At 39.2% G+C, this 17464-nt stretch overlaps 1 protein-coding gene across 3 annotated transcripts in view; it reads right to left on the reverse strand.

Annotated features, from left to right (window-relative positions):
- Positions 1-2523: 2523 nt before the first annotated feature.
- Positions 2524-17464, reverse strand: part of PCNT (pericentrin) — a 92818-nt gene continuing 77877 nt past the window's right edge. For all 3 annotated transcript variants that reach the window (XM_060781819.2, XM_060781803.2, XM_060781795.2), the window contains exons 35-45: positions 17149-17371; positions 16200-16350; positions 14933-15496; positions 12447-12706; positions 11461-11557; positions 9993-10157; positions 9270-9508; positions 8918-9006; positions 6604-6745; positions 4896-4999; positions 2524-2847 (exon numbers count right to left, since the gene is read on the reverse strand). In XM_060781819.2, coding sequence (XP_060637802.2) covers positions 2819-2847; positions 4896-4999; positions 6604-6745; positions 8918-9006; positions 9270-9508; positions 9993-10157; positions 11461-11557; positions 12447-12706; positions 14933-15496; positions 16200-16350; positions 17149-17371 — 2063 coding nt within the window. In that variant the 3' untranslated portion in view covers positions 2524-2818. The remainder of the gene's footprint in view (positions 2848-4895; positions 5000-6603; positions 6746-8917; positions 9007-9269; positions 9509-9992; positions 10158-11460; positions 11558-12446; positions 12707-14932; positions 15497-16199; positions 16351-17148; positions 17372-17464) is intronic.

The raw sequence follows: 17464 nt of genomic DNA on the forward strand, positions 1-17464 counted from the left end.
GTAAAGCAGAAGGTCTAACAATTAGAAAGGGAAGTGTTAATTATTTAGCCAGCTGCAAGAAGAGATATCAAAATTATGCCTGCCAGCTGCCTCTCCCGATAAGTAAGTGCAATCACTTTGTAAGAGTGTTGAAATCTTAACAAATGTAGGGAGTCGTATTTGGGTCAAACCTTCTTAATAAATGAGTACAGTGGAAGTTGTTGGAGCACACATATCATAGAATCAAAGAGTTGGAAGAGACCTCATGGGCCATCCAGTCCAACCCCCTGCCAAGAAGCAGGAATATTGCTTTCAAATCACCCCTGACAGATGGCCATCCAGCCTCTTTTTAAAAGCTTCCAAAGAAGGAGCCTCCACCACACTTCAGGGTAGAGAGTTCCACTGTTGAACAGCTCTCACAGTCAGGAAGTTTTTCCTCATGTTCAGATGGAATCTCCTTTCTTGTAGTTTGAAGCCATTCTTCCACGTCCTAGTCTCCAGAGAAGCAGAAAACAAGCTTGCTCCCTCCTCCCTGTGACTTCCGCTCACATATTTATACATGGCTATCATATCTCCTCTCAGGCTTCTCTTCTTCAGGCTAAACATGCCCAGCTCTTTAAGCTGCTCCTCATAGGGCTTGTTCTCCAGACCCTTGATCATTTTAGTCGCCCTCCTCTGGACACATTCCAGCTTGTCTCTTCAATTGTGGTGCCCAGAATTAAAAGCCTAGAAGCTCTTATTTTAGATCAAAATCTAACAACTTTGGTAGGACCACATAGAATCATGGAATAATAGAGTTGGAAGAGACCACACAGGCCATCTAGTCCAACCCCCTGCTATGCAGGAAAAGCACATATCACCAAATATCCTCTGGGAGGGGGCGGTTCCATCTCTTTTATATTCATGTTAGATTTACAATGGTAAATTCTGAGCCTCTTTATGTGTGTGAAAGCAGATCCTTCAATACAATGTTGTTGCTGTTTATTCGTTCAGTCGCTTCCGACTCCTGTGACTTCATGGACCAGCTCACACCAGAGCTCCCTGTTGGCTGTCACCACTCCCAGCTCCTTCAGAGTCAAGCCAGCCACTTCAAGGATACCATCTATCCATCTTGCCCTTGGTTGGCCCCTCTTCCTTTTTATTTACTTTCCTCTGGGCCAGAGTGAAGAGAGGAGAGGCCAGGGGACAATTCCACCTTGTCTCCTGTGCTATTGTAATAATATAATATAATATGATATAGTATATTGTATATACATATAATATTTATAATATTATAATGTAATATATAAAAATAAAAATGTAATGTTCGTTTGTGGGATTAGCATAACTCAAAAACCACTGGGGGAATTGACACCAAATTTGGACACAATACACCTAACAACCCAATGTATGTCCTTCGCTCAAAAAAAAAAACCCCCACTGAAAAACACAGCAGAAGAGACTTTAAAAGCCCCAAAAAGCTAAATGGCAATACAGAAAAAAGGGAAGAAAGAGGGAGGGAAGGGGAAAAAAGAAAGAAAGAAAAGAAAAGAAAGAGGGAGTGAAAGAAAGAAGGAAAGGGAGAAGGAAGGAAAGAGGTAGAGAAGGAAGAAAGGAGAGAAAGAGGGAGGGAAAGAAAAAGCGGGAAGGAAGGAAAGTTAGAGAAGGAAAGAGGGAGAGAAGGAAGGGGAGAAGAAGTAGAGAAAGGGAGGGAAGGAAAGAGAGAAGAAAAGAGAGAGAGAGCAGAAGAGAAAGAAAAGGGTGGAAAAGAAAAGAGATAGAGAAGGAAGGAAGAAGAGGAAGGAGGGAAAGAAGGATAAAAAAGGGAAGGTTGGCCATAGCTAGTGCAATATTATAATAATAATTATAATAATAATAAGATATTATAATTATATATTTATATTACATGTAATATTACGAATAATATTATGATATAGTGGTATGGTGCAAAATAGCAATGTTTAATGCTGATATTGTACTATGCTAATAATATAATATATTGTATGTAATATATACCTTGTAAGCCATTCTGAGTCCCCTCCGGGGTAAGAAGGGCGGCATATAAATGCCGTAAATAAATAAACTTTTTCCTTCCATTTTCCCAAGCATCATTGTCAATACAATATTTATAGTTAAATTTAAACGAGCTAGTTTCAGTAGCCAGAGACTGCAACTGGCTTTTTTGAACAGAGCAACCAAATGGAACAACAAATTGTGGTTAATCACAAGGGCTGAAGGATAGAGAGCGGAGAAGCAGACAAACCCACAGAGAGACTAAGTTCATGTCTTGCTAAATTGGAATTCAGCAAGATGTCACTATGTGGACCAATACAAGATAAGAGCTGAGGGAGCTAAGTTATTTCCAAATTCACTGAAATAAATGTTCCTGACATAAGTATAGCAAGGCAGAAAATGTCCTCAAAATAATGCCCTCCCCCTTTGAAAGATAGGCAAAATCTAAGTTATTAAAAATACAATTATAGCAGTTTTAAATAAGAATGTAAATGCCATATGCATTTAATAATTATTTTTGAAATCCAAGAAGAAACACTGACAGAGGCATGATGGCACTTAACATGAATAATACATTTATGCAGACCTGTCAAAAAGTTATGCTTCCTGGTAATTCAAATATAAAACTCTGATCAATTATTTCCACATGGAAAAGCTAAAACTACAATCATACCAAAATATGCAAACCATTCTACATAAATATCTGATGCTCAAACTATCATGTACACTGACTCTTTTATTATTCAACTGAACACTGGTGTCTAGCGATGCTGTCCATGCAGGCACGGGGTCTGTTGAAGGCGTTGGTTGGAGAATCAAGCGGGGATGGAAGTTGCTCTCAGTCCATCTAAAGTGCTTCTTTTTGTGGAGATTGCCCTAAGTTCATAGAAAGAGAAATTAAGAAGCTAAGATTTGACTTTATTAATGACACAGGCTATATGGAGTGCAGGCGAGATAAAAAGTTGATATCGTTTCAAAAATCAGTTATACGGTCTTTGGTTTTAAAATTACATGGTTTAAAATGACTTCATTACAAATGCTAACCTGAAACACCTGGCACAATTTTCTGTGTAAGACATCAGATTTAAATAATATGATGCAGCAGGTCATGTAGTTTATTACTACAATGAACTATTAGCGTTATATAATCCTAAACAGAAAATTGATATTTTAAATGGAGGCATTTAGATACCAAATCATACTTCAGAAGACTGGGAATAAATGCGGTGTTTATTGTATATAGCAGGCATGGGCAAACTTTGGCCCTCCAGGTGTTTTGGACTTCAACTCCCACAATTCCTAACACTCGGTAGTTTGCCCATGAGTGGTATATAGCCATGCATAAGCCAACCTCGTGAATAAGTTGAAGACAGGTTTGGGGGTCAAAATTGTGTGTTTTGATACGACCTTTGGCTAGGATGAGGGCAAAATTTTGAGGCACTGTATGAAGATACTTGGATCCATTCCACAGAGAAGCGGAAGAGCCAGTACTGGCCCAGCTTACTTATCCGAACGTATCCCTCTCTACGTTCCACCTCGTGATTTAAGATCTACTGGGGAGGCCCTGCTCTCGGTCCCTCCAGCGTCCCAAACGCGTCTGGTGGGGACGAGGGACAGGGCCTTCTTAGTGGTGACCCCCCGCTTGTGGAATTTGCTCCGCAGCGAAATTAGATCGGTGTCCTCTCTCCTTTCTTTTAGGAAAAAACTAAAGTCGTGGTTTTGGAGTCAAGCCTTTGGCTAGTGAGCACAGCAGCACTTTAGACACTGAACCCGGACAATAGGATTGTTATGACAATTGGAAACGGCTATATGACTTGTGATTATGTGATTTGTTGTATGTGATTATGTAAAGTCACAGGTCCACAGTTTGGGTGCCCTCTTGGACTCATCACTTATGCATCACCTCCTCCTCCTGTTTTGGAAGAAATGAAGACGGAAGGAAGAACAAGGTGTCTTGCAAGGTGGTAGCTGGTAGCTCATACACCAGCGATTCCATGGATTTTGGTATCCATGGAGAAAAGGGTAATGGAATCAAAATCTAGTAGGAATTAAGAGCCCATTGTGTGTGTGTGTGTGTTTGTGTATATACGCATATTTATTTATTTATTTCAAGCATTTGCACCCTGCCCTTCTCAACCCCCAGAGGCAGGACTCAGGGCAGCTTACAGCAGGAACAATTCAATGCCACTACATAACAAATAATACATACAGCGATTACCAATGAATAATACATTAAATTAGTTTAAAATTTGTTTAAAACTAGAAAGTACAATGATAAAAGTACAATAATAATGGCTGTCTAGCCTTATCTAGAAACAAATTCAGCAAATACAACACAACCCCCTACCAACCCCAGAGATCCCTCCGTTCTGAGGACCAAGATCAACTGGAAGTCCCCAGTGTCAAGACCTTGCGTCTAACAGCAACCTTCATAGCAGTGGCACCATCACTCTGGAATACTCTGCCACCTGAAGTCCGTGCCCTGCGGGACTTACCAGCTTTCCGCAGGGCATGTAAGACATACCTGTTTCGACAGGCTTTTAATGTTTGATATTGTTGTTTTTAAATTGTTTTAAAATTGCTTTTAAATTTTGTTAGATTTTAGCTATTCTTGTAAGCTGCTCCGAGCCCCAGGGGAGTGGTGGCATATAAGTTCAAATAATAAATAAATAAAATATTCTGAAATAAATACCCCTTAACTTCAACGATTTTAAATGCCATCACCTCTAGTCCTGGAAGACAATTCTACATATAATCAATTTTAGTTGTAAAAGAATTAATTTCAAAAGTGAACATTTTCTTATTTTTTTTTGAAAATGTTTCTTTGACTAGCCACCAACTAGTGAAGGAAAGAAATACAACCTTGTTTCCACGTAAAAAGGAAAGAGAACAAAACACCTGCCTTCAAATTCAGCATCTCTTACCTGGCATAAGAATTCCTAGCCTCTGTTGAATGACCTCCAGATGAGCAATGTATTCAGTCAATGACTTATCAGGATCTTTAGATGAAGCTCGAGAAGTACTGAACCTTTTTGACACAGAAAAATTAAAATCATCAGATGAAGCTTGAATATTTTTAATTTAAAATATTAAAATCTTCCTAGTCAATACTTAAAACAGTCAGTTAACCAAGCATAGTGATATAAGCATGAAGGAAAAAATGTGTCTTAAGCCATGGCTTCTGAAAGTGTGGGTTCTGACCCAAAATGTTTCCCCTTAGCTCAACACTGGGGTCACAAAGAATTTGGCAACATCAAATCTATAAGACCCCTCAGAAAATATCTGAATAATATGAATCTAAGTACATTCTGAATAAGAAACCTTTGTACAAACAAATACTTTAGTTGACTAATCGAAAAACAAGAAGTGCAACAACAATTAAAAAACAAGTACAGATTTTACAAGTTCTCTGCAGCTCACATTTATAGCAATTACGCAAAAATGGCTGGTGTAGACAAACACAAAGAAGTACCGTATATTCCAGCATATAAGACGACTGGGCGTATAAGACGACTCCTAACTTTTCCACTTAAAATATAGAGTTTGGGATATACTTGCCGTATAAGACTACCCCTCTTCCAACGCACACCAAATAAAATTTTTAAAAGTATCAGATTTGATTTCAATATGGTAATTTTCCTATTAATGTACCTCCTTCTCTGCCTCTCAGATTTCACACATGCACACCTGCACCATTTCACTGCAGTCTTCAGGAGCGAGATCTGAGAGGCAGAGGAGGAGGTATGGTAATAGGATACAAGGGCGGGCCAGACAGGAAAAAGAGGTGTGTTTGTCTGGGCCCAGAGCCACTCTATCTCTTTTTTCGATACCCTGGACGCCCCGGATGCCTGCAGCTTGCTCCGCCCTTCACTTACACCTTCCCAGTGAGACACCCTTTCACCTCACCATTGGGACCGCATTAAGTCCACGAATCCTGATGAATGGATTTTCTTCTACCATACTTATACAGCGTCTCCCTTAATGCTTTCATACAGTCACTGCATACAGCAGGGACACGGCCACGGCCAATTTTGAGCTCCCCCCACCATATGCAGTAACCTCAGATTCTCCAATCCAGATTGGAAGTTTCAGAACTCGCTCTATAAGACGACTCCCAGTGTATAAGACGACTCCTGCGTATAAGGCTACTCCCACGTATAAGACAACCTCGGACTTTTAAGAAGATTTTCTTGGGTTAAAAAGTAGTCTTATACGCCAGAATATACGGTATTTGAATAATGTACAAATGTATTGCCGCTTTACCGAGAGAGCTATAAAATTGTAAAATTGATTTATAGATTAATCTAGAATGAATTGAGTTATTAGAAAACAGGAAAATATAGACAGAAAGAGAGTATGTGGCAGATATTGCAGTAGATAGAAAAGGGAAAAAAGTAAATATACACCAAAGTGACAAGAACATGAAAAAGTATGGAGAACAGCTAAATTCTGCTAGCTGGGAAGGAAAGAAAATGTAAATTGAGGGGGAGAGTCAGTGGATACAACTGGAAAAAAACCCATCAAGTCTTCCCTCTGAAATAACTTGTAGATTGCTCCTCCAGAGATCCAGAGAATTGTTAGGAAAAGAACATGTGTGAAAAACACAGGCATGAAAGCAAGTTCTACACTAACCTGTCATGTAGGTGTTGTGGTGATTTAGGTGAAGAGTTTGTAAGTCTCACGAGGTTCTTTCTGCTGTCATATCCATCTTCTTGGGTTGCATCACCTGAGAAAGGCTGTTGTAGCTTTATTGCCTCTGGTCTCACTTGATGATCTGAAATGGACAATACATAGTGTTTCATTTGTATTTGAATTCTGCATAAAGGCAGAAACCATCCTCAACTGCGGCCAAGTAAGGAAAAATTATTATGCAAATAGGTATATGATAGAAAAAAACCCAATATAGTCTAGAACCAAAAAAAAACTGAATACAAAAGCCATGCCATTAGTACTCCCTCAGGAAGTAGTCAACCATTTAAACATTATAACTCACTACCTGGAGAAATTAGGAAGGCCCTACCCTAGAAACCTTTAAAAAGAACCTTAAAACCTGGCTCTTCTGCTGCACCTTTGATGAGTAGGTATACAATCTCATACTATTGCTTAACCTCAACGTCTTTTACCATTGGAGTATATGCCCCCCCCCCCCCGGGGGAAAGCCTGATTCCACAATCCCCACTATAATGAGTCCTCCTCCGCAAATAATCTGTCTCTCTTTTATCTCGCCCGAGTTTTTAATTAGTCTTAATCAGTTTTTCTTTTAATCATTACATGTAGCCCACCCATTGCAATTGTGATTGTGCCTTTTGTAATTTTATATTGCTATGTATTCACATGATTTATGTAATTATGTTGTTGTTTATTGTTTGCGTTTTCGGTTTTATTTTATTTAAATTTGTTGTTTGGGCTTGGCCTCATGTAAGCCGCTCCGAGTCCCCGTTGGGGAGATGGTGGCGGGGTATAAATAAAGATTACTATTATTAAGAGAAAGTTTCTCCTTTGAAATTCACAGCATAGACATTCTTATATCTTATTTTCTTAATAATTGAATGAAAGGAATTTGTGTTTGTTTGTTTTTAGCATAAAGAGTAATTCCACTGTTAAATATTCACAACATGATGGGGAATTGTTGGAAGGTCATACTGGATCCTCATGGGACCTTGGAAGACTGTCTTCTAATAACCACATTATGCCAATATAACCACATTTAAGGTAGGAAAATAGATAGCATAATGTGTAAAGGTTTTAATTAATCTTTGTCTATTTAACAAAATATAGAATACAAAAGGCTATAAACAGAAGAAAACAAGGCTGAATTCTTCCTAAAAGCCAGGATGTCTGAACTGAGACTGTTGTACTTTAGCTATATTATGAAAAGACATGGCTCACTAGAAATGACCCTAATACTTGGCAAGGTGGGTATCAGGGAAAAGAGAAAGGGCACACTATCTATATAAATAAAAATGTAATGTTTGTTTGGAGGATTAACATAACTCAAAAACCACTGGACGAATTGACATGAAATTTGGACACAATCAAGCCAACGAGTGACCATCACTCAAAAAACACTGAAAAACACAACAGAAAGGACTTAAAAGGCCAAAAAAGCAAAATGATGCTACAGCGCATGAGCAAAAATGACTCCCCCTGGCAAACAGAACACACAATAGCATATCTACACTATCTTCTGGACTACAACTCCCAGAATCCCCTAGACCAGGCCCTTTAGGAGGGGGAGGATGATCCAAATGCACTGCTTCCAAGCTGCAAACTTTCTTCTCCTTGGATTTCTTTGAGAGCATCCCAATCCCTGCATATTTCCAGTTTCCTATTCCTGGACTGCAACTCCCAGTAATCCTCCAGATAGATAGAGACAGACAGATTGATTGATCAGGAGGACTACTGGAAGTTGCAGTCCAAGAATAGGTAGAGAAGGAGGAAAAGAGAGAAAGCAGAAGGGAAAGAAAAGGGAAGGGGGGGGGAAGAGGTAGAGAAGGAAGGAAGGAGAGAAAGAAAAGAGGAGAGAAAGAGAGAACCATCGAATCATAGAATCAAAGAGTTGGAAGAGACCTCATGGGCCATCCAGTCCAACCCCCTGCCAAGAAGCAGGAATGTTGCATTCAAATCACCCCTGACAGATGGCCATCCAGCCTCTGTTTAAAAGCTTCCAAAGAAGGAGCCTCCACCACACTCCGGGGCAGAGAGAAGGAAGGTTAGCCACAGCAACACGTGGCAGGTACAGCTAGTAGATGTATAAACTCAATCAAAAAACCCATGCCCTGAGTCTGCAAGACCTGAGCAAAGCTATTGATGATATGGCGACTTGGAAGGAATAGCGGCCACAGGACAACAATTTATCTCGTTACTTTACTAGCTCAGTTGATTTGCTTGTGCATAAAGATAAGTTATTAACAAAGGGGTCACAGGATTCCTCAGATCAACTTACATGAGTTGTATCCCGTACTAGGAGAAATGGCTGTGGATGGCTGGTCTTTCCTGCTTACTTTATGCCATTTTTTCACCAGAAACTTTAATCTGAGAGAGGGAAATATACACTTTAATAAGCAAAACAATATAGACTCTGAGGACGCCTGCCATAGATGTGGATGAAACGTCAGGAGGGAATGCTTCTGGAAAATGGCCATACAGCCCGGAAAATTCATAGCAACCCAATAAAGGTTTTAATTATTTTAACCATTTATTTTTATACCCCCATGTTAAAAAAAATCTACAGCTCTTATGAAGGGGGGGGGGGGGAGTTAAAATATCCTCGGGAAAATGCACTACAGGTTTCTTACCTTGATATTGCAATGGCCACTCTGACTGTAGATCTGAACTTGATGAATAAGCGACTGCGTGATTCTGAAGCATTTATATCAGGAAGGGAAGGATAAATGCCCATACGAGCGATCAAAGACAGTGTTGCTTGCTCGCATTCTTGGAATCCACCCAAGAGCAGCAGAAGGTATTTTTTTTGATAAACCAGAGCTTTCCGAAAACTCTCAGCTCTCAGATACTTCTTATATAGCTTCTGCATCTGAGTAAAAGGGAAAAAAAATGAAAAAAAGGATGGAGCATTTTGCTTAAAAGGAAGGCATTAAGAAATCAATTACAAAAGCTAAAAGCAAAAAGTTCCAGATTTTGGAGGGTTTCAGATTTCTGGATAAGTGAGGCTGCACTTGTATTGGAAAAAAATTAGAAAAGTATTATTTAAAAACATGGAATTTGATGAGGAAACGGGACTGATATAAAAAGTTGAAGAGTGCATGGCGTTCTGGATTTGAGGACATTTTTTTCCTGTGAATGAGAGAGACTGGCTTTGGATTTTTTGGTATGGATTTCGCTTCCTGGCTGTTGAGTACTACTTAATAGATTATTCTGTGGCTCCAGACTCTCTCTTCCTCAGAACTCCTCTTTGCTCATAGCACTCCACCTTTCATCCATTCTCTCTTCCTATTTTCAGCCAAATATTACTTCATATGCTACTGCTGATATGGACCAAAACAGCTGATAAATTTTACCTTCAGATTGGATGATACTATGGTTGACTTGGTTTCCATCACAAAATTTGGAGTTTTTGCTTCGTAATCTGTTGATTTCAAAACCTTCTGGAAAACATGTTTACCCTCCTGACAAGCTAGCTCCTCTGATTCTTTTATCAAGTTTGTAACACATGTAGAGATGACCTAGACAAGACATTTAAACAATAAATGGTTAAGCTCTTCATGACTTGACATTTCATTTTTATTCAACAACACTCAATACCCATATTAAAAAATGAAAACCTATTGTATACATAGTCAGCTTGCTACAAAATGAATTTAAAGGATTTTAGCATGTTTGGAAAAGTTGTAAATAATGCTACACAGAATTTGGAAATCTGATTACTTATAGTTTCTGAAGTCTTGCCTTTGCAATTAATTTCTCACCCCTGGGGGGAACTCAAAGTCGTTTCCAACATAGTCATGGAAAAATTCAATGCCTTACAAAACATGAAAACCTAGTATACGAGGGGTATTTTTTAAGTAAGGTCCGTTTGTTGTAGACACTAGTAGTTCATGCGCATACCGCAACGAGCGCGTGCGTCGTATACCAGCATGCCTCGGGAACAACTGTGCTCAGTTTCCGCTCTGTAGCTAACCTGTACGGTTCTGTTCTGTGCTTTAAAAATGTTTAAGACTATCAACTCACCCGCCGCATGTGAGGTTCGCTCAGTGATACGGTTTTTGTCAGCAAGGAACCTGCCTGCTGCAGAAATTCATCGACAGATTTGTGAAGTGTACGGTGATACTGTTATGAGTGAAAGCAATGTGTATAAGTGGATACGACAATTCAAAGATGGCAGTGACAACGTCCATCATGAGGACCGCTCCGGTCGCCCTTCTTTGATTAGTGAACTCTTGGTTACCGGAGCAGGCGGCAAGTTTTTATGAAGAGGGTATTTTAAAATTGGTTTAGCGGTATGACAAGTGTTTGAACAAACTTGGCAACTATGTGGAAAAACAGAGTGAAGTAGGTACTTTCTGAAAATAAATTTACTTTTTTGAAATAAACTTTCGTTGTGTACTTATGTTCAAACGGACCTTACTTAAAAAATACCCCTCGTAAAACAACAACATAAAGCTATCAATTAAATCATAAAACGTAACTACTAAAGACTACTGAACATGTTATTTTTTATAAATGTTTGGAGATTTAGGGGATTAACTACACAAAACATCCTTTGGATATGACACCTGTTTGCATAGTAATCTTCTGCAAATTCTTCTGAATTGTATTTCTAAGATGTCTAACATTCAGGTAAAGAAATTCACAGCAGTTGTTTCTAAGTAGGTTTGGGCGATTGAAGATGTTATTTAGCATGTTACTTCCTTTTAAAGCTGAATCGATCAAATACTTTTTCTCCTTTAAAATTACACCATGTAATTGTTTCCAAGCATAAACTGAAGTATGAGCAATGGTTTGTGAAAAACAAATGCACATTCTTACCATAGGTTTAGAAGAAGCCAATAATTCCGCTTTCAGTTCAAGGATATGTAACAATGCAGCAACCGCTTCATTGTTTGAGGCAGGCCAGTTAACAGTTCTATCAAGTACAGGGACAGAAAACATAACCCTGGTGTTATATTTGAACTATGAGCCGCCTAGAATAAAAATACCAATGAAAAATTTTGTGAGGGATTTACAGGCATGCAACCTCTCCATTTATATGTTACAGTGTCCATGAAAGGGAGAAGTTGTATGGCTGCAAATGTATTTTTTCAAGAGATCAGCTTTTTTTTTTGTTGTGTCAGGAGCGAATTGAGAAACTGCAAGTCACTTCTGGTGTGAGAGAATTGGCCGTCTGCAAGGACATTGCTCAGGGGACGCCCGGATGATTTGATGTTTTTATCATTCTTGTGGGAGGCTTCTCTCATGTTCCCGCATGAGGAGCTGGAGCTGATAGAGGGAGCTCTTCTGCCTCTCCCCGGATTCGAACCTGCGACCTGTCGGTCTTCAGTCCTGCCAGCACAGGGGTTGAACCCACTGCGCCACCGGGGGCTCCAAGAGATCAGCTATGAACTCACTTATATATTTCTGGAAAAAATCTACTGCTGAAGGACTTTTGAAAGGAACCCAACCCTTTTACCTCCAGCAATGGTGGAGCTAACCCATCCTAAATGTCTCCTTTTCCACAAATAATCCTCTGAAAACTTTGAAGTAGATGTCAGTTAATGGAGGCAATTAATGGAAAGGTTGGTGCAAGACAACTTTCTACATGAGCACGGCTAACATTGCAGCTATACAGGCCTTACTATCTAATTACACTTAACAATTTCCACACAGATCTAGTTCACATTCCTGCTTAATCCAAAAGCTCTAATGAATTAAGAGTTAGTGTGTTATAATAAAATATGTTGCCCCATTTCAAGTCATTTTCAAATAAGGGATACAAAAAATGGTTTCCATTAAGAAAAATGTTGTAAGATACTTACTTATCTATAGTTTTAGATATGAACTCAGAAAGATAAGTAGCAGCACAGAGCAACTGCTCTCTGATGTTCTCTAATTTCTGTTGTTCCACATACAGCATTATGGAATCAGCTGTGTAATTATTGTCTGAAGGAGAAGCAGCGGGTTTATGTTGATTTTTGTGACAATTAAAGTGTTGCCCCTGTTTTTTCAAGTCTTTGAGCATCTGTTGCAATTCTTTGATTCTTCCAACATTTTGGCATTGGTGCACATCAAATTCATGCTAATGAGGAAAAAGATAACAATTTACAACATATCCAAAATGATAATACACATATATTCTAAATAAGTTAATATTTCCTCTCTCCAAATACTACAAAGTCTTTTGCTTCAAGTATAGCAAATTAACTAAAATAAACTACTAATGTGTATTTTGCTGATAAAACTATTCTGAGAGTAGAATTCCTTAACACAGTCCAGCCTTTACTACATTTACATAGTCACTCTATAAAAAAAGACTAAAATAAAATGAAAAAGCCAGGTTAGTAAATCAAATTGTGAGTTAATTTCAATCTGGCGTCAGGACCGTTTACAGGACAAAGATAGCTTGGGCCCCTTTGGTAGATGTCCTACACAGAGAACTGAACAGGGGGAGCGTGTCCCTGTTGGTCCTGCTAGATTTCATGGGTGCTTTCGATGACATCAACCACAGTATCTTTTGAGGCTGCCTTTTGAGGAGAACCCAGAAGGTAATGATGGGGAGTGTATGTGTCAGGAGTCCTGTTTAAGCCTCTGGCTATTGCCCTCTGGGATCCCTCAAGGCTGTTTTGTCCCCCACACTGTTTAACATATACTGCTAGGAGATGTAATGTGGAGTTTTATGGTGCACTGCCACCAATATTTGGATAACACCAAATCCAAGGAGGTTGTTTTGGTCCTAAACCAGGAATGGACTGGAAGAGGGCAAGCAAACTAAAATTTAATCCAGACAAGAAAGAGGTACTCCTAGAGCTCTAGAACATTGGTTCTCAACCTGGGGTCCCCAGATGTTTTTGGCCTTCAACTCCCAGAAATCCTAACAGGTGGTAAACTGGCTGGGATTTCTGGGAGTTGTAGGCCAAAAACATCTGGGGACCCCAGGTTGAGAACAACTGCTCTATAAGATTCCAAACTGACTGCGCAGGAAATACAATGTATGTGATTTCACAGACACCACAATGAAGAAGTCCCAATTTTGGGGAAATATAATATAATGTAATAACCACAACAAGTTTTTTGTACTGTCGAAGACTTTTATGGCTGGAATCACTGGGTTGTTGTAGGTTTTTCAGGCTATATGGCCATGTTCTAGAACATGGCCATATAGCCCGAAAAACCTGCAACAACCCAACAAGTATTTTTTCTTGATTCTTAGGACAGAGTTTTGGGTAAATAAAAATTTTATATATAAATAAATGAAAGAAGTCCTATAAAATGTATTATCCCACAGCTCACACCACAGAAAGATAGCACCGGGATTGTGCAGATGGCTGAGTGTCAGCTGCATTAAGATCACTCTGATCAAAAGGTCATGAGTTCGAAGCCAGCCCGGGTTGGAGTGGGTTTCCAACCAATTATGTGTAGCCTGTTGTCAACCTTTGCAACCCGAAAGACAGTTGCATCTGTCAAGTAGGAAAATAAGGTACCACCTTAAAGTGTGGGGAGGCGAAATTAACTGATTTATGAGGCCATAAAGAAGACTCCAGCAAAGCATTCCAGCGGGGAATCATGCGGGGAATGCGGAAGTGCTTCATCAGTGTCGCAAATGGACGATGAAAGCGACAGCTCCCCTGGCGGCCAGAAAAAAGTTAAATAGCCTCTGTGTATGTCTATATATGTTTGTATGTCAAAATTGGCATTGAATGTTTGCCATATATGTGTACACTGTAATCCGCCCTGAGTCCCCTGCGGGGTGAGAAGGGCGGAATAGAAAAGCTGTAAATAAATAAATAAATAAATAAATAATTCTGCCCTTACGCATCTGCCCCTACATTCCATCTCGTAATCTAAGATCATCTGGGGAGGCCCTGCTCTCGCTTCCATCAATTGCGCAAATGTGTCTGGCGGAGACGAAAGACAGGGCCTTCTCGGCGATGGCCCCTTGCCTATGGAACACGCTCCAAAATGAGGTAAGATCTGCTCCCTCCCTCCTGGGTTTTAGAAAGAAATTAAAATCATGGCTTTGGGATCAGGCCTTCGGACAGTAGATATTTATAGAGTTTAAAGGACATGGACTAGAATGACAATACGACTGGCGAGACTGTTTTTATTATTTATTGTTTTAATGATTGCTTATGTACTGTCTAATTATGATTTATGTTTCATTATTGTGGTTGTTATGGTTTGGCATCGTGTCAGTGTCCAATGTACGGCATTGGAGTTTTGTATGTGTAAATCGCTTTGAGTCCCCCTAGGGGTGAGAAAAGCGGTATAGAAATACTGTAAATAAATAAATAAAATAAACAAATACCTGGTTTTCTTGAGCTTTCTGCAGTTCTTTTACTTTGTAACATTCTGTTCGTAATTCTTGGCTTCGACTTCTTACTGCTTGTTCTGTCCAATTCTCGGGACTTCTCAGTGGTCGGAGGTCTTGTTCTTTTTCAGGTTCTTCATGGTACATTTGCATGGTGTTATCCATTTCTCTTTTAGAATCAAGATGCTGTCGTGTCTTCTCAATTACACTTAAAAGTTCCCTAGTATGGGACCTTTCTAAAGACAGCTGGACTTGCAGTTCCCGCAATGAACCTTTATGCTTGCAAGACCCACATTCATTTATTTTTATGCTCAGTTGTTCGGTCAAAAGGCGTTCATGGTTCAAAGCGTCTAAAAGTTCTAAGTTGCGGTTCTTCTCCACCTCTATAGTCTTCTGCAGTTCTAACAGTTTATTCTGCTCTTGGGATAGTAAAGCTTCACAGCGAGAATGCTCAATTTGAAGTTCTTTGCGGAGATTACTATTTGCAGACTGTTCATGCTCTAAGGCCACAGATAACTGGTTGTTCTGAATGCACTGTAGTTCCAAGGCAGCTTGCAACTCCTGTACAAGAGAAGGAAAATGTACAGGTGAGTATATTAAGAAAACTGCTTGAGAGCACTTCCAGCAATCCCTGCATATATTACATTTAAGGAACGGTTTTCCATCCTTTCGCAAATTCTAACCAGGTTAACAAAAATCAGACCCATTGTGACACATCTGTAGTATGCAATATGACTCTCTCCACCTTCTTATCACTTCAGCTTCACTTGTCAGGCAGTAGGGATCACTGTAAGTTTTCTACAGCTGACTTAAAAATACACTTCATACAAATTACAGCAAAAATCAGTTCATCCAAAAGAATCACAAATATTAGAGCATCTTCTTCCCTCCTGGCCTTCAGAAGGAAAGTGAAAACCTGGCTCAAATGTTTGGAGATTAATCTATAGTGCAATAATAGCCCCGGATTTTGATTGAGGATGGGGTGATTTTAATAGTGAATGCAATGTTTTATATGTTCTAATGTGCATTTAATTTAAATTTTTAACTTAAGTGTATTCTAACTGTTTGTTGTCCAAAGGCATGGAATAGTTGCCATATGTAAAGTCGCCTTGAGTATCCTTCAGGGTAGATAAAGGTGGGGTACAAATAGAGTATATAAATAAATAAAAATAGTGTTTCCTTGGAGCAGGATTGGAGACACAGTAGGACAGAATACATAAACTTGCATGCCTACAAATGTTTGTGGTTTTATGGAATATCTTACCTCAATTGCTTTTGACTTCTCGTCTTCTCTTAATGTATTTTGCTGCTGCTGATCATCCAACATATTCTGCAGTTCTTTTTCTTTAAGTTTTTCATTCTGCAAGTCTTGAAGTATAGCTGTTATGGTGTTCTCCTTACTTTCAAGATCAGAACTACAAAAACAGAAATGTTTTAAGTGTTATCTTAAAGAAATCATGTGCTGCTTCACATTATTCTGCTTTTTCTGCAGGCAGAACCCGATGAAAGCAAGTGTTACTTCATTAATGCTTTTTCCATTAATTTTAGATCAAATTTAAAAGTTAAAGGCTATTTATTTATTTACAGTATTTATATTCCGCCCTTCTCACCCTGTAGGGGATTCAGGATACACATATATGGCAAACATTCAATGCCAATTGACATACAACATATACAGACATACACAGAGGCTATTTAACTTTTTCTGGCTGCCAGGGGAGCTGTCGCTTTCATCGTCCATCTGCGACACTGATGAAGTTCTTCCGCATTCCCTGTATGCTTTTTGCTGGAGTGCTTTTTGCTGGAGTCTTTTTTATGGCCTCATAAATTAGTTAATTTAGCCTCCCCACACAAGGTGGTACCTTATTTTCCAACTTGACAGATGCAACTGTCTTTCGGGTTGCAAAGGTCGACAACAGGCTACACAATTGGTTGAAAACCCACTCCAACCCGGGCTGGCTTCGAACTCATTACCTTTTGGTCAGAATGATCTTAATGCAGCTGACACTCAGCCAGCTGCGCCACAATCCCGGTGCATGTATCTGAACATCTAGTAGAACAGGTACATTTGGGCACAAAGTATTCTCTATCTACCCTTATAAATGTTTACACTACAAAGCTGTTATGCTAACTGAGGGATTTCTTTGCCGATTTAGTAGATTGTTCAAGTGAGATAATAGTCATTTGTGCATTCTTCACTTCAATATCCTTACCTGTATTTAACCACTTCCTTTTGAAGTTCTTGCAATGATTTTTGTAGTTTCTCATTTGCTTGTTTGCTTTCACAGAGATCTGACTTCAAGTCAAAAATTGCTGTGTGCTGCTGTTTCAGTAGTGTATGTATCTCAGAAGCCTTCTCTTGCTCACTTTTTAGAGAAGCTTGTAAGTCACTTGCAATGGATTTCTCCTGCTGGAGTTTATATTCTAGTAATTCAACTGAGAATGAGTAAATTATTATCAAAATGCATACTAAATCTAGAAATATATTTGTTATTGTTTATTTATTGCTCTTTTAGACCTTTCAAAGAC

Source organism: Anolis sagrei, chromosome 1 (assembly GCF_037176765.1).
Source record: "Anolis sagrei isolate rAnoSag1 chromosome 1, rAnoSag1.mat, whole genome shotgun sequence".
Classification (NCBI taxonomy): Eukaryota; Metazoa; Chordata; class Lepidosauria; order Squamata; family Dactyloidae; genus Anolis; species Anolis sagrei.